The sequence below is a fragment of the Mercenaria mercenaria genome, chromosome 6 (genome assembly GCF_021730395.1).
Source record: "Mercenaria mercenaria strain notata chromosome 6, MADL_Memer_1, whole genome shotgun sequence".
Taxonomy (NCBI): Eukaryota; Metazoa; Mollusca; class Bivalvia; order Venerida; family Veneridae; genus Mercenaria; species Mercenaria mercenaria.
In genome coordinates this window covers 53,865,669-53,887,222 of record NC_069366.1, presented here as the reverse complement: position 1 = coordinate 53,887,222, position 21,554 = coordinate 53,865,669, and the positions used below count along the sequence as shown (strand labels likewise).

General features: G+C 36.7%; 1 protein-coding gene across 1 annotated transcript in view; it reads right to left on the bottom strand.

Moving 5' to 3' along the window:
* Positions 1-21,554, bottom strand: part of LOC123548863 (engulfment and cell motility protein 1-like) — a 70,179-nt gene that overhangs the window by 40,414 nt on the left and 8,211 nt on the right. Inside the window, exons 4-8 of the mRNA XM_053546818.1 lie at positions 10,836-10,886; positions 7,597-7,772; positions 6,979-7,078; positions 2,816-2,904; positions 1,888-1,959 (exon numbers count right to left, since the gene is read on the bottom strand). Coding sequence (XP_053402793.1) covers positions 1,888-1,959; positions 2,816-2,904; positions 6,979-7,078; positions 7,597-7,772; positions 10,836-10,886 — 488 coding nt within the window. The remainder of the gene's footprint in view (positions 1-1,887; positions 1,960-2,815; positions 2,905-6,978; positions 7,079-7,596; positions 7,773-10,835; positions 10,887-21,554) is intronic.

Below are 21,554 nucleotides of genomic sequence, written 5' to 3'. Positions count from 1 at the left end.
TACGCCCGTCACAGCAAATTTCTTTACTCTAGCACCTGTATTTGCAAATGGAATTTTAATTTTGTGGTTGTTTAGTAATAACTAAGTGTTTTGTTTTTCTAAGTCCACAAAAAAACTCCTTACCAGGTAGAGATACCTTAAAATACACCTAAACTTGGAAAGTAACATCTATGTTGTACCACAGAAAAGTGGTCTTGGTTTTTCCCTACGGTCAATTATAAAAAAGTTACAATATAAGTTATTTATAGTAACAACTAAGGGAAGTTAATCTTAAAAAAAAAAAAAAAAAAAAAAAAAAAAAAAAAAAAAATTGTAAGTCCTCACAAAAATCTTTACCAGGTAGAGACTGGTCAAAATACACCTCAAAATTGGATGTAGCATGCATGTTGTACTACAGAAAAGTGGTCTCGATTTTTCCCTACGACTAGTAATGAAAAAGTTACAATATAAGCTATTTATAGTAACAACAAAGGGAAGTAATTCGAAAGAAGGGAACTGCGCATGACACTTCGTCTCATGATGGTGTATATTGTGTCAAGTTACATCAAAATCTCTCCATGCATGAAGAAGAAATGCTTCGGACAAAGTCATTCTTGTATCTGACCTTTGGCCTCTAAGTGTGACCTTGACCTTAGACCTAGGGACCTGGTTCTTGCGCATGACACTACGTCTCGTGGAGGTGAACATTTGTGCCAAGTTATATCAAATCCCTCTATGCATGAAGAAGAAATGCTCCGGACAAGGTTTTCATTCTTGTATCATTTGACCTCTAAGTGTGACCTTGACCTTAGACCTAGAGACCTGGTTCTTGCGCATGACACTCCGCCTCATGGTGGTGAACATTTGTGCAAGTTATATCAAAATCCTCTATGCATGAAGAAGAAATGCTCCGGACAAAGTTTTCATTCTTGTATCCTTTGACCTCTAAGTGTGACCTTGACCTTAGACTAGGGATCTGGTTCTTGCGCATGACACTCCTTCTCATGATGATGAACAATTGTGCCAACTTTCATCAAAATCCCTCTATGCATGAAGAAGATATGGTCCGGACAAAGTCATTCTTGAATTTGACCTTTGACCTCTAAGTGTGACCTTGACCTTAGACCTAGGGACCTGGTTCTTGCGCATGACACTCCGTCTCATGATGGTGAACAACTGTGCCAAGTTTCATCAAAATCCCTTCATGCATGTAGAAGATATGCTCCGGACAAGGTCTGTGGACGCCGCCCGCCCGCCAGGGGCGTTCCCATAATACGTCCCGTTTTTCAAACGGGCGTATAAAAAGGAAATAATTTTTCTTTTTGGGTGGGGGGGGGGGACGAAAGCAAGGTGGTGGTGACCAGGTGTGGGTACACAACTTCACATGTTTATAATAAATGTTCATGGAAAAGAATGAAAGAAGTTTTATGAAATTCTACCGATTGGTTGGTTTGTTATGTACAAATCTGTAGATTTTCAAACAATTAAAGGGCAATAACTCTTAGGAAAATTGACCAATTGAAAAAAAAAATGACAGACATCATCGAAGTATGTTGATTCATATTTATTTTAAGTTTCATGAAATTCTACCAGCTTGTTACTGAGAAATGGCTGCAGACATGGATTTTTCATTAAATCAAGGGCAATAACTCTAAGGGAAATTGACCAATCCAAAAAAAAACTTGACAGGCATCATCGCAGTATGTTGGTCCATGTTTATTTCAAGTTTCATGAAATTCCACCTGCTAGTTACTGAGAAATGGCTGTGGACGGACGCACGGATGCACGGACGTGACGGACGGACAACGCCATTTCAATACCCTCCTCCCGATTTCATCAGCGGGGGATAACAAACACAGCAAATCAGGCCGAGGAATCCCCCAAATATATTAAGAAACCAGCTCTTACCTCTGCATATATGGTATGATTTTATCTGCTGTGATGAACTGTTCCATGGATTCCATCTTGGCAATGTCAGTGCTGAAATTTACATTTTAAACTTTAGCTTGCTAAATTTCTAAAATGGACTGGTCTGTCATTCAGTTTTGGCAGTACCATTTATCATTTGAAGGGGTGTTCACTGAAAATGTACTGACTGAACAGCGACCAGTGTAGACCAAGATGAGCCTGCACAGATGTGCATGCTCATCTTAGTCTGCACTGGTCGCAAAGGCAGAATCACTTTCTGCCAGCAGGCTAAAGGTTAAATGGTTCATACAGAACAGCCACCACAAAGACTTTTCAAGTACTTTCTTATTTTTCTCTCAAAATGATTTCTTGAAACAACTTTTATTTTGATAAAATGCTCTATACTTATGACCAATACTGGTGCAAACCTGATTGAGAATTGACCAAATATCTTCTTTTTTTTCAAATTGTCTTCATTTTCTTCTATTAGACTTTACTCTTTCCACAAAAAGGTTCTGACAGAACATTTTTCAATGAGTTTTGGATGAAATTCAAGCATTTTTGCCAAGGACTTTCCAAGTTTTTCTTGGTTTTAGTTAATTTCACGTAGTTTCCAATGACAAGCATCAAATTCCAATTGCAAGAACCTTCATCCTCACAACAACATCAAATCCCCACCTACTCCTCTTTATCATTTTAAATTGATGTAAAGTTAAAAGGTCAATATAGTCTGCTCATTTTCTTCTGACAGTATTGTATATGTGGTAAACAGAATATTAAATTCATGAGTTCCAGTACAGAGTATACTGACCTTACTGAATAAATTCAGTACTGAAACTACTCTCATTTTATACCCTCTGAGTATTAAGGGGAGATAATTGCACAAAACTTAATTTACATAGAATCGTTTATACTGTACAAATTATACCTGTGTAAAATGACACTCTCCAGTATCTCCAGTGAAGGTTGTATACAGCCATCTCCTGCTGCACGGGCACCAGATATACATGTAGCTACCTGAAAAACAGTTTATGTCACTGAAATAAGGTTAAAAACCAAAAGTTGTACAAAGATTAAAAGGCCATTACTGATTCTTTCCAGGAAAATGGGTTTCATGCACATTGGTGCTATACATTGGACATAATTAAAGAATCCTGTCTGTTTGCAAAGAGCTAGGCTAAGTTAGCCAGAGATACCTGTATCAACAGGAGTTCTCTTTTCTGTTCTGGGGGCTCGCTCTGTCCCTCTGGTCGGACTGCTCTATGTCTGTACTGGGTGAATTTGGCTCCCTAAGTGTCTGCCTTTGAATGTAAAACACCCCTGAACATGTTTATCATGAAAGGGTGCTATATAAATCTGGTATAAAATATATAACCTCATATACATAATGATTACACAAATGCCTGGCAATTTAAATAAAATCCTTTTTTCTATCAGAACTTAAGAGGCAATTTAGAAAGCTGAACACTGCTTGCATAAACCTATTCTATTCTATATTTGAAAACAGTCTCACTCATTATAAATACCAGTCTTAAAACATCAGACACAGCTGATTGGTTGTTTTGGAGTACTATGTTGAAACTGACCAATGAAAGCACTGCGATCTGAGACTGGTCTCCAAACTTAGATTTAAAACGTTTGAGTTGGTATGCCAACTGTTTTAAAAGGCTTTCAAAGCTCTGAGTAGAACCTGATTAATATGTCTTGTTAGGTGGCAATTAAAATATAACTCTTCAAGTGTTTTGAAGGAAAAATCTTTTAATAATATGTATATTTATCACATTAGCAAGCAACAAAATAAAGCTTCCTGTGAACAGTGTTATTTAAATGCAAGTGTCCTATTCTTTTTCAAGATCTCACAACACATAAAACTTGATATATTTTTGAGGTGATTTATGATATAATCAAAGGACTTGTACCACAAAGTTAACAGATCTCAAACCTTAACCTCAGTGACACAGATAAATAAAATATATAAGACACAAGCAGGAAGTTATATTCAAGTCCAGTGATACTTCATTTAGGTAATATTCATTTGATTTTGAAGATGGTAATCACCACTTTTAACAGTTAGTGGTACTGTCCACATTGGAAGATGGACAAGTTTATTATAGTAAGCAGAGTAAGGGTTAAGTCAACTGAATGAGAAAGACTAGTGTTTCATGTTATAGACCTATAAATACATCTACACAGACTTAATGTTTAATGTTTTGTGTCAGTGTGACTATCCTACTTCTCATATGAGCCGTGCCATGAGAAAACCAACATAGTGGGTTTGCGACCAGCATGGATCCAGACCAGCCTGCACATCCGCGCAGTCTGGTCAGTATCCATGCTGTTTGCTTTTAAAGCCTACTGCAATTAGAGAAACCGTTAGCGAACAGCATGGATCCTGACCAGACTGCGTGGATACGCAGGCTGGTCTGGATCCATGCTGTTCGCTTTTGAAGCCTACTGCAATTAGAGAAACCGTTAGCGAACAGCATGGATCCTGACCAGACTGCGCGGATACGCAGGCTGGTCTGGATCCATGCTGGTCGCAAAGCCACTATGTTGGTTTTCCCATGGCACGGCTCAATATTATAGTTTGGCCTGTGTGATTTTTCTGCCGATTTCTCCAATACAGCTAACATTTTTAAATACCACTGTTTCAGCAAATTATTTGAGCCAAAAGTTTTTCCCCTTGTTTTATAAATTCTTTGATATCTTATCAATTGCTATAACAGAAAATATTTGTACCCATGAGGTCACTTTTAATCAATCAGCAGATCAAACAAGCTTGAACATTCCCTACAAAAAAACTGACTTTTGCTGAACCTATGTATCTATAGGTCTGTAACATTAAAAACAAGTAAATTCGATAAATTGGTATCCTCTGCCAAATGAGTTTGTGGTGAGGAATGGCAAAGAAATATATCCAGCAAAAAGTTAAGGATGTTACTAAGAAGCAAATAATTTTATTAGTCAGGATCAATTTAACAGAAAACAAATGTTTTAAGTGTACATAATAAATGTATGTGACTAATGAAATTATTTTGAATGGAGTATGTATACTGTAATAAGCTTAGCTTTTAGAATTTATTATTTAGTTATTTGAAATTTGAGCTTGAAGTGTAACTAGAACAAAATATCATATTCAAGTAGTTTGCACCAAGTGTCGCTGTTTAACATGTACATTTGAACTTAAAACTAGAATGTGTCTGTAGGACACTGGGTGTGCCCCCCACTGATACATTTGTAACAAACAGAGGCAATAATTCAAATGTTTGCAGTCTCAGTTTGAGGGTATAGCCTCAACAAACATTTTATGAAAAGGATTCATTATTCTAGGCCATATACTTTTTGAGCTATTGAGCTATGAGCATCACAAACAAAAAATCCACTATTTTGGCTATTTCAAGGGCCATAACTCTGTAATAAGAGCTAAGATTTTCCAGAAGAATGCCAAGTGTGCAAGGTGACATCACGATAAAGACTCCAGCAAGGTTTCCTGACTATTTCAGGGGCCTAACTCTGAAAATAGGGGGCGGAGTCAGATGAAAAATAAGAGGTGCTGAAGTTCATATCATGATTAAGACTCATGCAAGGTTTCATGAATTTATATCAAATACTTATTGAGCTAGGCATGTCACAAGGTAAAAATGTGCATTTTTGACCATTTCAGGGGCCATAACTCTGAAAATAGACGGGGGAGCCAGACGAAAAATACAAGGTGCGCAGTTCATATTGTGATAAAGACTCATGCAAGGCTTCATCAATTTATATCAAATGCTTTTCAAGCTAGGCGCGTCACGAACTTCGGACGGACGCACGGACAAGACCAAATCTATATGCCCCCACCACTCATGGGGGGGCACAAAAACAGATGTCCTTTAAAGAGAGCACAATCAAGTAAGAAATCTGGAATGTGGGTGGTGGCGGGGCTGAGGGGTGGGGTTACAAATTCACAAGCTGATAAATATTGATAGAATGTTTAAAAAATTTAAACAAAAAGGAATGACTTTTTTATACTTTTTTTTTTTGGAGGGGGGCAGGGAGACAAGGTGAAGGTGCATGAATGGGGTGTTGGGGGTGACTGGGTGGAGGAGCCAGGTGGGGGAAGGGTACAACTTTGCAAGTTGATAAATATTCATGGAACGTTTGAATAATTTTAAAATAAGGAACGAAAAAAAAATTTGGGGGGGGGGGGAGGGGGGTTGGGAGGGGGAGGGGGTGTGACCAAGGCGGTGGGGGTGACCGGGTGAGGGTACACAACTTCACATGTTTACAATAAATGTTCATGGAAAAAAAAAATAAAAGAAGTTTAATGAAATTCTACCAACTGGTTAGTTTGTTAAGTACAGATATGTGGTTTTTTAAACAATTGAAGGGCAATAACTCTGGTGTTAATAAAAAATTGTGTGTGCACTACCACATTATGGTGATCTAAATTCAATTTAAGTTTCATAGTTCTAGGTCAAATATATCACAAGTTATGAAGCAGCAATTGCCATATTTATAGTACCCTATATAGTTAACAGTAGAAACTTCTAAGGGCCATAACTCTGGTGTTACTTGGGCAATCCATCTGAAACTTGATGGGCCGCATAACCCCATAGTGGTGAACATGTATAAGAAGTTTTATTTAAATATTCCCAACCACTTCCAAGATATAGCTCTGGACGGACGAACGGAAAACGCCAAAACTATATCCTTCTGCCTTCGGCAGGGGATAATAAGAATTGAACATGTATGGACTGTTTTAAATAAAACCTTGTGCAGACAGAACAGTTACATGATAAATATCTACAACAATGCAAAACTGGTCTTAGTTCCTATCTATTACGGATAATTTTAATAGTGTCAGGTACCAGATCATAACAGCATACTATGCTGGTATTTTATTCATTTGACAGCAAATACAAGACTACTCTAGAATTTTACAAACACTGTTCCGACATACATAAAAAAAAAAAGTTCAACATGATATATCTGGAAAAACGTAAACATCAATATACGTTCGGTAACTGCTTTCTGGACTTCTGACCAGTGCTCCATTCTAAAAGTGATTGTGGTGAATGTATTTCCACTGGAATTCCACGCAAAACTTACCTGTTTTATAAATTCTGGCTCCAAGATATCCCATGATACAACATTATGGTCCATCAAGGCAACAAAGGATCGCAAAAGGAACATCAGCGGGTCACCAGAACTGGAAAACAATTTGATATAGCGGTAAAAAACAAACCTTTTATTATTTTTTCATATAAAGAAGAATCTTTTTATAAGGATTATGGCTCGGGAAAAATAAACTAGACTATATAGTAAGTATGAATTTTTTGTTTTGGAGTTTATGTGAAATGAACGACAGACTATGATCTGCCAGTCCATAAATTGTGCCAGAAATTCATGGTTACCGGTAATTTGCAAAACATAATCATTCTGTTATTCATTTTCAATGAACCCTGAAAAAAATAATTTCACTTGTTCTATTGTAATACTACATTCTTTGGTATGGACAACAGCATTTTTTAAATTTTGTTAATCCCACACTACTACTGTTGAAATCACAAAACTAAACTCTATAATGACGCAGGTAAAATCAAAATGGTGAAAGATAAAATCAAGAAATCATAATGTCGAAAAAGCATGACATAATTTTAGGTTAACATCATAATGGTTTTGTGTTTTTATCACCACACCTTTTTAAAAAAAAAAGTCTTTACTTACAAACTTTTATTCCCTGCTATTACGTAATCTATAATAAGTTTGAGTCCTTGTTTCTTGATGAACTCGTTTGAGAATGTTGCATCAGTACATTTCATTGACAGGCTCTTTAGAGATTCAATCTTGTCCTCACGACTTCCTTCTGTCAACTTGTCAATAATTGTCTGTGCTGCTCGACTCTGGTGATAAAGAGAAATAAAGAAGAGCACCGCCTTGCGGGTGCTGACGCTCATCTGATTTTTTGTATAATAGAAATATTGTCCTACGCATGATTTTCTTAGTCTAAAAAGGGCCATCATTCGTGCAAAAAGCAGGATAGAGTTATGTTTCTTGATGTACAGCGTCTGCTTATGATAGTGAGAAACTGTTGCAAGTTTTAAAGCAAAAGCTTTGATAGTTTATGAGAAAAGCCGACTTAAACATAATACTCAACCAAGAAAACTGATTTTCTAAGTCCAAAAGGGGCAATAATTCTTGCAAAAAGCAGGATGGAGTTATATTTCTTGCTGTACAGGGTCAGCTTATGATGCTGAACAAGTGTTGCAAGTTTCAAAGCAACAGCTTTGATAGTTTAAGAGAAAAAGTTGACCTAAACATAAAACTTAACCAAGAAATCTGATATTTTCTAAGTCCAAAAGGGGCCATAAATCTTGCAAAAAGCAGGATGGAGTTATGTTTCTTGCTGTACATGGTCAGCTTATGATGGTGAACAAGTGTTGCAAGTTTTAAAGCAATAGCTTTGATAGTTTAGGAGAAAAGCTGACCTAAACATAAAACTTAACCAAGAAAACTGATTTTCTAAGTCCAAAAGGGGCAATAATTCTTGCAAAAAGCAGGATGGAGTTATGTTTCTTGATGTACAGGGTCAGCTTATGATGGTGAACAAATGTTGCAAGTTTCAAAGCAATAGCTTTGATAGTTTAGGAGAAAAGTTGACCTAAACATAAAACTTAACCAAAAATTCTGTTATTTTCTAAGTACAAAAGGGGTCATAAATCTTGCAAAAAGCAGGATGGAGTTATGTTTCTTGCTATACAGGGTCAACTTATGATGGTGAACAAGTGTTCCAAGTTTCAAAGCAATAGCTTTGATAGTTTAGGAGAAAAGCTGACCTAAACATAAAACTTAACCAGGCGCCAACGCCGACGCCGACACCGACACCGATCAAGTGATGACAATAACTCATCATTTTTTTCCAAAAAATCAGATGAGCTAAAAAGGTAAAAGCAGGAGCTTGTTTTTTTACAACAGAAATATGAGCCGTGTCATGAGAAAACCAACATAGTGGCTTTGCGACCAGCATGGATCCAGACCAGCCTGCGCAGTCTGGTCAGGATCCATGCTGTTCGCTAACAGTTTCTCTAATTGCAGTAGGCTTTAAAAGCGAACAGCATGGATCCTGACCAGACTGCGCGGATGCGCAGGCTGGTCTGGATCCATGCTGGTCGCAAAACTACTATGTTGGTTTTCTCATGGCACAGCTCATATGTATTCTGCATACTTTATCAAAGATCTGTTTTTCTGTTCTGGGTTTAATGCAATATTTCAACAGCATTGCAATTATGCAACAGTGTCATTTAATTAATGTTCAATTCTATGCCAGTACTGACTTGTTCTTGACAAATAAATGGTGACTTCCAACATGAATCAGAGGTGAACAAGTGACTTCATACACACTATTTTTGGCCAAATTGTTTCAGAAAACATATGCATGGGAATTGAACTTTGGACTTCTTGACTAAGTGTTGTGCCCTACCTTCTCATTCTACTGAGCAAACCTGGTAGGCATAACAAACCTTTTGATACAGGAAAAGTAAATATGACCTTGCCTTAGACCCTGTGACCTTGACTGTACACTCTGCATGTTGTCTTGATGAGGTTAAAAACTGATGCTAGACTAACAAAAATCCTTCAGTGATTAAGAAGATATGAGTGCACACAAATTTAAGCAATTTGATCTTTGACCTCTAAATGTAACCTTGACCTTGGACCTAGTTATCTAGGATGTGCACTCCACTTGTAGTCTGGATAAGGTTAACAACTGATGCCAGTTTAATAAAAATCATTCCAAAAGTTTAGAAGAAATGGAATGTACAAGAAGTTAAAGTATTATGACCTTTGAACTCTTAGAGTGAATTTGACCTTAAAATTTGTGACCTGGGCCATGACTGTGCTCTGCAAGCAAACAGCTGATACTAGTTTATGAAAATATTCCCAGTGATTTAGAAGATATGAACTGGACACATTCTAAGGACAGATGGGCAGAGAGGTATGTGTGACTCGAATACAGCCAAAATGTACTTTGTATCTGAGGAGTACATGCATCATTTGAAGTGGACTACTGCTAAAAAGTTATTTATATTGAATATATCACAGGGTCATAAAATATAACTATTCTGACATTTAAAAGTTTAAAAACACTTTCACATCTATCACAGGTCAACTTAAAAAATTCCATAAATTTGATGTCAAATTTTTGACATTTTCAAAGTGACTAATTGTCAGCAGACATTTGGTCACTAACAAATAAAGATAAAAATGTGATAACATCAGTGTGTTTTAAAATGGATTAGACCTATCACAATCCTCACAGGTTTTTTTTTACTTCCTTAATTAACTACTTAGATTAATGTCCCCATCAAACAAATGTGAACAATCAAACATGTGTATAAAGCCTACCTGAGATCAGAGACCATCAAGTACTCATATTCACCAATGTTTTAAATCTGAAACTTAAGACTTTAAAGTACTAAACTTAATATTTGCTCAGCATTTGTAAACTATGCATGAATTTTAATTACACTCGACATGAATATGGTATATATTACAACAACAACCTATGCCGAGTTCGAGCAATACCGATTTATTATAAAGGAAGTTATGGCAATTTTGAATTTTTAGGGGTTAAAAGTCTATGTCTAAATTTTAGACTTTGCCCTTATCATGCTAGACATGACTGATTCTGCCTTTGCAACCAGTGTAGATCATGATTAGCCTGCACATCCATGCAGTCTGATCAAGATCTGCACTGTTCGCCATTCAGTCAGTATATTTTTGGTAAGCACCCCTTTTAACAGTTAATGGTACTGTCCAAATTGAAAGATAGACAAGTTCATTATAGAAATTTAGCCGGGTAAGGGTTAATGCTGATGAATACAGGCCATGGTGGTCTATGTTCATCGGGGATCTTTAGCACAAGTTTGACTGTAAAGTTTGGATGTTTACAAAATGAAAATACTTACAGGTGAATCTGTGAGCTGGAGCACATTGCCATTCTGTATTTCAGCTCGACTCTGAAAAAGAGCAGTATGAAAATAACAAAATATTTAAATAAATATATATCAAATTAAATATAATTATATTAAAAAATAACTAGTACAGTGCAACCTCTCTACACTGTACATCTTTGGAAACCTAAAATTTGTTTGTTGCACCAAGACTGTTGCCCTAAATAATGAATTTAATGAGAAGGAATATTAATATACTAATTTTTGTGGATTTAATCACAGGACATACCTCTTTATACGAAGGTATATGCACAATGAAGGGGTTATGTTAATTACACAGGCCTTTATACATGTTCAATTGAGCAGCTCATAATAAATAGGTAAATTTACAACATTAAAATCTATATCTCCAGATTTTCAAGTGCAAAGATTTTTTTTAAAATATTTATTTCACATTATTTCCATTTAAGGTGCAAAAATTTCACGTATGTCAACACACTACCATATCCTTTTCTGATTTATTTGTTTCGGGTTTTAGCACCATTTTTTCAACAGTATTTCAATGATGTAGTGGTCATGGCAAGTATATATCATTACCAGTGCTCTGAATTCTGTATAGATTACAGCCAACTTCTCCACATGAATCAAAGGTGGAGAACCAATGATTTCAGACACAGTATCTTTTATCAAATCATCACAGAGGACATACAACTTGGCCAGAGATTAAACTTGCGATACCCGCCATACATAGTTCTGTACTCTCCCTATTGATGCAGGTTAGTTTGACAATGAGTTTTTGACACACAAAAAAGTTAAATGAAATTCTACAATGTAGAAAAAAGCTGAAGAAAGCAGTCCTCAAAATGACTAACATACCTGATTATTTGGGTTGGCGGATGGCCTTCTGTAAACTTTATATCTTCTTGACATTTTTGGTTCTACTTTCACAATATCATTTTCAACTTAAAACTTCCTCAGTCAATTTTTAACACTGCTTTCTTTCGTACAAAGTTAATGATATTTTAAACGTAACCTTAAGAAATAATTGGTACTTGATAATTACAGCATTTTTTACAACATTCCATACTTTAAGGAATAAAATCAATGTAAATATTAGAACTGAACATGTTTACACAAAAAGCAGCACAAGTCCAGTACTGCTAAAACTTCACAAATTATTTTCAAACTCCTAAAATTTAAGCTAAATATTAATGATAAATCTAGATTGTCTCCCAGTTTACTTTGATATCTTGTGAGATATCGGAAAGTAATAAATATTTGAAAATGGACACTCCTATTATCAATAAGGAAGTTTTCCTAAGATTTATGTACATGTTAATAAAATATATAACACTTTAATTCTCATTAATTAGAAGGAAGTCAGAAACAAACTTCTTTGAACAAAAAATTATCAACGAAAATTAAACAAGAGGGTCATGATGACCCTGGATCGCTCACCTGATAATATGAGCTACATGTTTCAAATGTCAAACTGATGATAAAATATTAAGAAAGTCAGTAGGTCACATTCATGGTCAATTTGTGTGCAAAACTGTGTATGTCATCAAAATTTAAAGGCTGTATCTTAAAAAACAAGAAAGTAGGTCAGTAGGTCAAGGTCACAGTCAAGTGACATCATATCACTTGGGGTCATCAGGTAATTATAATTAAACAGTCTTGGAAATAGGATCAGATGATTTTTTAAGTATTTTTCCTATATACCGGTAACTCACATAATAACTAAGTGACCCCAGGGCGGGGCCTCTTTTAACCCCAGGGGCATAATTTGAATAATTTTGGTAGAGGACTACTAGACAATGCATCAAACCAAATATCAAAAGCCTAGGTTGTATGGTTTAAGACAAGAAGATTCTTAAAGCTTTTTCCTTTATAAGTAAAACTTGGGACCCCCGGGGCAGGGCCATATTTGACTCTAGGGGGATAATTTGAACAACGTTGGTAGAGGACCACTAGATGATGCTACATACCAAATATCAAAGCCCTAGGCCATGTGGTTTTGTACAAGAAGATTTTCAAAGTTTTCCCTAAATATAAGTCTATATAAACCATTTGACCCCTGGGACGGGGCCATATTTGACCCTAGGGGGATAATTTGAAAGATTTTGGTAGAGGACCACTAGATGATGCTACATAACAAATATCAAAGCCCCAGGCCATGTGGTTTTGTACAAGAAGATTTTCAAAGTTTTCCCTATATAAGTCTATATAAACCATGTGACCCCTGGGGTGGGGCCATATTTGACTCTAGGGGGATAATTTGAACAAATTTTGGTAGAGGACCACTAGATGATGCTACACACCAGATATCAAGGCCCTAGGCCCTGTGGTTTTGGACAAGAAGATTTTTAAAGTTTTTCCTTTCGGTTGCCATGGCAACCAGAGTTCTGCATGAAATTCAATTCTTTGAACAATTTTAAAAGGGGGCCACCTAAAGATCATTCCTAAGAAGTTTGGTGTAATTCTGCCCAGTGGTTTTCAAGAAGAAGATTTTTTTAGAAATTTTTGATGGACGACGCACGACAGACTACGCATGACGGACGATGGACATCAAGCGGTCACAATAGCTCACCTTGTCACTTCGTGACAGGTGAGCTAAAAAGCAGGTTTTTCAAACTACAAAACCATTTTAAAATAAAGACAAGCAAATTCAGTGAATTATATCTCCTGCCAAGTAAGTTGTTTGTGAATGAGGGGACTATATTTTGAAAGATATTTCATTTCTAGATATACACAATGATAATTATGTACAAAAGGACTGTGCAATAGTTTGTTGGTTCCTTTTTTTACAAAATCAAGGGGAAAAGATCTGCCATTTAGTGATCTATACTGTATTAAGTTTCATGAAGATCCATCAATTGGTTAAATTTTTGGGGGAATTTATTAATCTTAAAACAAAGGGCAATAACTTAATGAAAGATATGCATGCACTACTGCCTTTTAGTGATCTATCTTTGTGTAAAATGTCACGAAGATCCATCATTGGATTACATTTTTATCTGGGAATTAATGGATTGTAAAATAATTAAAGGACAATAACTCTGGTTAATGAAGTGATCCTAACTAAACTGTGTGTACTCCACAGCCCTATACTGATGTAAATTTGTGTAAAGTTTCATGGTGATCAATCAATCGGTTACTTAGATACAGTCAAAAATCACTAATGTTTACTTAGTCAAGGGGAAGAACTCTGCTTTTACTATGTCAAGGGGAATAATACTACATATGAGCGATGGCAAAATGCTAATCAGTCATTATGTGAGGTTAGGTGATTCAATAATATATAAGAGGGCCATAATGGCCCTATATCGCTCACCTGTTATCATTGCACTTAAGGACAAAAAGGTCAAGAAATCATAATCAAGATCAATCAAAAGAATCATGAGAAAATATAGTTGAAATTTTCTTAAAGGTACAGATATGTCAAAATACACCTAAAAATTGGAGGTACCATCCATGTTGTACCACAGAAAAGTGGTCTCGGTTTTTCCCTACGGCTAATAATAAAAACAAGAGCTGTCTCCATAGGATGACACATGCCCCCGATGGCACTTTGAATGAATAGTTATGGCCGATGTTAGAGTTTAGGACCTTTGACCTAAGGACCTGGGTCTTGCGCGCGACATGTCGTTTTACTGTGTCACACATTCATGCTTTGTTATTTTAAAATACATGCATGAATGACAAAGATATGGACCGGACACGCCCATCAATGCACTATCATGAAATATGACCTTTAACGTCTAAGTGTGACCTTGAACTTTGAGCTACAGACCTGGGTCTTGCGTGCGACATGTTGTCTTACTGTGGTTCACATTCATGCCCAATAATTTTAACATCCATGCATGAATGACAAAGATATGGACCGGACACGCCCATCAATGCACTATCATGAAATATGACCTTTAACGTCTAAGTGTGACCTTGACCTTTGAGCTACGGACCTGGGTCTTGTGCGCGACACTTCGTCTTACTGTGGTACACATTCATGCCAAGTTATTTGAAAATCCATCCATGGATGACAAAGATATGGACCGGACACGCCCATCAATGCACTATCATGAAAAATGACCTTTAACGTCTAAGTGTGACCTTGACCTTTGAGCTATGAACCTGGGTCTTGCGCGCGACATGTCGTCTTACTGTGGTACACATTCATGCCAAGTTATTTGAAAATCCATCCATGGATGACAAAGATATGGACCGGACACGAAAATTGCGGACAGACTGACAGACCAACAGACTGACAGACGGTTCAAAAACTATATGCCTCCCTTCGGGGGCATAAAAAAACTAAATAAGCTATTTATAGTAACATAAAAGGGAAGTAATTCAAAAAAAATATTGTAAGTGAACAAAAGAAGGATCTGCCAAATAAAAACAAGAGCACTGCAATGCAACGCAAATGCAGAGCAATATATACATAAAACAAAGTCATATGACCTTTGACCCCTAAGCGTGACCTTGACCTTGAAGTGAGCCATCCGAAACATGCGCTCTGCATATCGTTTCTATGAGGTGAACATTTGTGTCAGGTTTCTTTGAAATCCTTCATGGGGTTCAAGAGTTACAGAGCGGAAGGGAAATTGCTAACCAACAGACAGACAGACAGACACCGAGGCGATAACATAATACATCCCTTCGGGCATATAAAAAGGAATCAAGATCTTATGGTGATACAAGTTGTGTGCAAGTTTGGTTAAAATCAAATCATAAATGAAGCTGCTATTGTGCAGACAAGGTCAAAATAGCTAATTCTGGCCCTATCCGGGGCCATAACTCTGCAACCCATAAAGGAATCTGGCCAGTTCAAGAAAGGAACCAAGACCTTGTGGTGATACAAGTTTTCTGCAAGTTTGGTTAAAATAAAATCATAAATAAAGCTGCTATTGTGCAGACAAGGTGAAAATAGCTAATTTTGGCCCTTTCAGGGGCCACAACTCTGAAACCCATTATGGGATCTGGCCGGTTCAAGAAAGGAACTGAGATCTTATGGTGACACAAGTTTTGTGCAAGTTTGATTAAATTCAAATCATAAATGAAGCTGCTATTGTGCAGACAAGGTCAAAATAGCTAATTCTGGCCCTATCTGGGACCATAACTCTGCAACCCATAATGGAATCTGGCCAGTTTAAGAAAGGAACCAAGATCTTGTGGTGATATAAATTGTGTGCAAGTTTGGTTAAAATGAAATCATAACTGAAGCTGCTATTGTGCAGACAAGGTCAAAATAGCTAATTTTGGCCCTTTTAGGGGCCATAACTCTGAAACCCATTATGGGATCTGGCCGGTTCAAGAAAGGAACTGAGATCTTATGGTGACACAAGTTTAATGTAAATTTGATTAAATTCAAATCATAAATGAAGCTGCTGTTGTGCAGACAAGGTCAAAATAGCTAATTCTGGCCCTTTCAGGGGCCATCAATCTGGAACCCATAATAGAATCTGGCCAGTTCAAGAAAAGAACCAAGATCTTGTGGTGATACAAGTTGTGTGCAAGTTTAGTAAAAATCAAATCATAAATAAAGCTGCTATTGTGCAGACAAGGTCAAAATAGCTAATTTTGGCCCTTTCAGGGGCCATAACTCTAGAACCCATGATGGGATCTGGCCAGTTCAAGAAAGGAACTAAGATCTTATGGTGATACAAGTTGTGTGCAAGTTTAGTAAAAATCAAATCACAAATGAAGCTGCTATTGTGCAGACAAGGTCAAAATAGCTAATTTTGGCCCTTTCAGGGGCCATAACTCTGGAACCCATAATGGGATCCGGCCAGTTTAAGAAAGGAACCAAGATCTTATGGTGATACAAGTTGTGTGCAAGTTTGGTTAAAATAAAATCATAAATGAAACCATTATCTTGCAGACAAGAAATTGTGGATGGACGAACGACGGACGAATGGCGATCACAAAAGCTCACCCTGTCACTATGTGACAGGTGAGCTAAAAAAAAATATAAGCTTCCTATAAGCAATGTTAAACTTGCTTCACTTTATGGAAACTTAAGTTACTGAGCAGAAACTGTTTATCTGTTTTTAGTATTTGAACCCACTGACCCCATATGCAATCAAAACATTGCATGGCCTTGCTGTAAGCTACCTATAGGTCAAGTTTCATTTCAATATATCATACAAAACTTAGACTATTGAGTGGGCAATACATGTATATGAGTCTGCTAGTCTAAGTTACATCACCAATCAAATTTGCTTGAATCTTGATTTAGGGGAGCAAAATCATTCCAAACTAGAGATGCATTTGAGAAAAGCCTATGTCTCCCACAACTGCCCCTATGAAAAATGTCTAAAAAGGCTGATTTTTCGGTAATTCAAGGGCCGTAACTCCAAAATGCTTGGACCGATTTGGCTAGTTATGGGACTTGCCTGAGGTCTCATGGTCAAACACATTTTGTTCAAGTTTGGTGAAGATCAGATGAGAATTGTTCAACTTAGAGTGCGGACAAGAGTAAAAACGCTGTTGACAAGAGTAAAAACGCCATTTCGGTAATTCAAGGGCCATAATTCCGAAGTGCCTGGGCCAATTTGGCTAGATATCGAGCTTGGCCGAGGTCATATAGTCAAACACATTTTGTTCACGTTTGGTGAAGCTTGCACTTAGAGCGCACATAAAGGGACTCCTATACTACTAATGATTAGTAGTATATGGGCCGTTTTAGCTCCCAAGACCTGAGCATATCTTGGTAATTCAAGGGCCATAATTCCCAAGTGCCTGGACCAATTTGGCTAGTTATCGAACTTTGCCGAGGTCTTATGGTCAAACACATTTTGTAAAAGTTTGGTGAAGATCGGATGAGAAATGTTCGACTTAGAGTGCGGACAAGGTTTGTGACAGACACACAGACAGACTGACACACAGACTGGAGTAAATCAACATGTCTCCCACACCACTGTGTGGTGGGAGACAGAATTAGCTTTGTTAAAGACATGATTAGACAGTCATGAATTTTGTGTAATTAACCTACTTTCCTCAGGTAAGATGTTTTTTAAGTAAACATGTAGCAGCATGATGGAAACCAGAAGCTAGATGCTAAAGATATACTAACAATTTATTTATACAAAATACAGTTTGAAATTCTGCTTAAATTCTGAAAAACATCAATACTTTGGAAAACGTCATATCCTTGGTGTGTTTATTGAAACAAACATGACACAAGTACAGTATGACCTCTGTTAATGGCACCCCCATATGTATGAATACCTAACTACAAAGGCTGATACCTTCTTTCTTATCAGATACCTCGACATAATTTACACTAAATTAACATGTTGTGGGCTAAATTCCAAGTGCCAAGGATCTATTCTTAGCTATACTGAGATTATTGTATCATTTCATTTATTTTGAAGATCTCTAATCTGCTCATAGTGTTTAAAACTTTATAGAACTAATAAATATGACAAAAAAGATGATTCCAAAAAGCCATACACTTTTAAACCATTTACACTTCAAAATTTCTAAACTGGCTTTTCTCAAAAGCCAAGAATGGGCCAACAGTCTTGTGAAACTATGCCGATGACGTCCTTAGAAACAACCTTTGTACAACAAACACATTTCTGTCAGCTAGTGGTTGTCACTCTAAGCCGGTTACACAGTACGATTTTATTTTTAACAAAACGCAAATAATTTCCCTATAAAATATTAACAGTTTCTAATTACTTTCCTTTGACCACAAGTTTCTACTTTCTATTTCATAAGAAACAGGACAATACAGACAATACAACAGTCATGACATTTGTCTATTGTTGAAAGTAAAGCTTTGAATAGTTTTCCCCGAAAATCAAAGTAGCCAGTTTAGATTTCGGAAAAAGGTAGATTTACAGGGACCCCTACACCTAAATGATTTTTAATACAAGTTGTATGAAGGAGATACCTTAGTTTTTTTCTTTTTTTTTTTTTTTTTTTTTTTTTTTTTTTTTTGCAAATAGCAAAAGTCAACGACCTTGTAGTATGTTTGTAGTAAGCTTAAATAATTTTTTAACTAATATTTCTTCTTAGTAATATGCCAAAAGGAACTGATCATTATGATCAAAGGAACCAAACCCTGAAACTGACATAGCAATGATGCATCAGGAGTATAACAAACCCAAGTAGTTAAAGTAGCTATCTCTAATTGTTCATTAAAGTGCAAAATGAGGAAATCTACAACTGGATAAAACTATGCTGTATTGTCTGTTTATTTGTACGCTTATCTATAGTCAACAAGCCAATGGTAACCAACATGGGAAATTCTTCCAGAAGATGGTTAGTGATGTTTGTGGGAGGCAGTGTAAGGTACACAGAAACTCCAATTCCAGAAGCTTTCCTGGTTCTTTAACGTACCATGTGTAAAGGCCCCATATATGGGACTCTTATCTCAATGTTAGTAGTTTTTAGTCAGAGGAACAGGGGCACAAACTTATGACCCCTGGTTTCCTAGTCAGGCAGTGTTACCACTGTACCACTGCATTTGCTCTATCAGTCTATGCTGTAATGGCCAGGGTCAAAGGTAAAAATATATTTGATAATTGAAACTCCTGTCTCTGACTGGTTATCTCTGAGCATAATCTGAATTCAAAATTGACCAATGGCTGGACTGCATTTTTAGACTGATCTAGAAACTAAAGTTTAACTAGAATGTGTCTGTAGGCCACAGGGTGTGCCCACCCCCCCCACCTCACTGGTACATTTGTCACAAATAAGGGGAAATCATTCAAATGTTTGCAGTCTTAATGGGGTATAGCCTCAAAAAAAAATTATGAAATGGATTCATTATTCTATACCATATACTTTTTGAGCTATGAGCATCACAAACAAAAAATCCACTAATATGGCTATTTCAAGGGCCATAACTCTATAACAAACGCTAAAATTCTCAAGAAGAATGCCAAGTGTGCAAGGTCACATTATGATAAAGACTCAAGCAAGATTTCATGAATCTATATCAAATACTTTTGAGTGAGGCACATAATTAGGTGAAAATGTGCATTTTTTGACTATTTCAGGGGCCATAACTCTGGAAATAGGGGGCTGACCCAGATGAAAAATAGAAGGTGCGCAAGTTCATATCATGATAAAGATTCATGCAAGGTTTCATCAATTTATATCAAATACTTTTTGAGCTAGGCGTATTACAAGGTGAAAATGTGCATTTTTGACTATTTCAGGGGCCATAACTCTCGAAATAGGGGGTGGACCCAAATAAAAAACAGGAGGTGCGCAAGTTCATATCATGATTAAGACTCATGCAAGGTTTCATGAATCTATATCAAATAGCCGGATAAGCCTGTATCTGATTTCTGATCTCTCTGTCGTGGGGGCTTTGTCTCACTCTGTCCCTCTGGTCAGATCGCTCTGTGTCTGCACTAGTAGAGGATGAATTATGCGCCCTGTGTGGCTGCATTTGAACTATGTAAAGCGCCTTGGGCGCTATATAAATCAGGTATAATTCAATGTACAACGCCAGTGAATATACTATGTGTAAAATTAGGCATTTAATCAAATAAAGCAGTTTCAGTTTCATCAAATACTTTTTGAGCTAGGAATGTCACAAGGTGAAAATGTGCATTTTTGACTATTTCAGGGGCCATAACTCTAACAAGAGCACCGCCTTGCGGCTGCTGACGCTCATCTGATTTTTTTTGTGTAATAGAAATATTGTCCTACCCATGATTTTCTAAGTCTAAAAAGGGCCATCATTCTTGCAAAAAGCAGGATAGAGTTATGTTTCTTGATGTTCAGTGTCCACTTATGATGGTGAAAAACTGTTGCAAGTTTTAAAGCAATAGCTTTGATAGTTTATGAGAAAAGTTGACTTAAACATACATGTAATACTCAACCAAGAAAATGATTTTCTAAGTCCAAAAGGGGCAATAATTATTGCAAAAAGCAGGATGGAGTTATGTTGCTTGCTGTACAGGGTCAGCTTATGATGGTCAACAAGTGTTGCAAGTTTCAAAGCAATAGCTTTGATAGTTTAAGAGAAAAAGTTGACCTAAACATAAAACTTAACCAAGAAATCTGATATTTTCTAAGTCCAAAAGGGGCCATAAATCTTGCAAAAAGCAGGATGGAGTTATGTTTCTTGCTGTACAGGGTCAACTTATGATGGTGAACAAGTGTTGCAAGTTTTAAAGCAATAGCTTTGATAGTTTAGGATAAAAGCTGACCTAAACATAAAACTTAACCAAGAAAACTGATTTTCTAAGTCCAAAAGGGGCAATAAATCTTGCAAAAAGCAAGATGGAGTTATGTTTCTTGATGTACAGGGTCTGCTTATGATGGTGAACAAGTATTTTAAGTTTCAAAGCAATAGCTTTGATAGTTTAGGAGAAAAGTTGACCTAAACATAAAACTTAACCAAGAAATCTGATATTTTCTAAGTACAAAAGGGGCCATAAATCTTGCAAAAAGCAAGATGGAGTTATGTTTCTTGCTGTACAGGGTCAGCTTATGATGGTGAACAAGTATTCCAAGTTTCAAAGCAATAGCTTTGATAGTTTAGGAGAAAAGCTGACCTAAACATAAAACTTAACCAGGCAACGCCGACGCCGACGCCGACGCCGACAACCGCTCAAGTGATGACAATAACTCATCATTTTTTTTCAAAAAATCAGATGAGCTAAAAATAGGGGATGGAGCCAGACGAAAAGTAGGAGGTGCACAAGTTCATATCATGATAAAGACTCATGCAAGGTTTCATCAATTTATATCAAATACTTTTTGAGC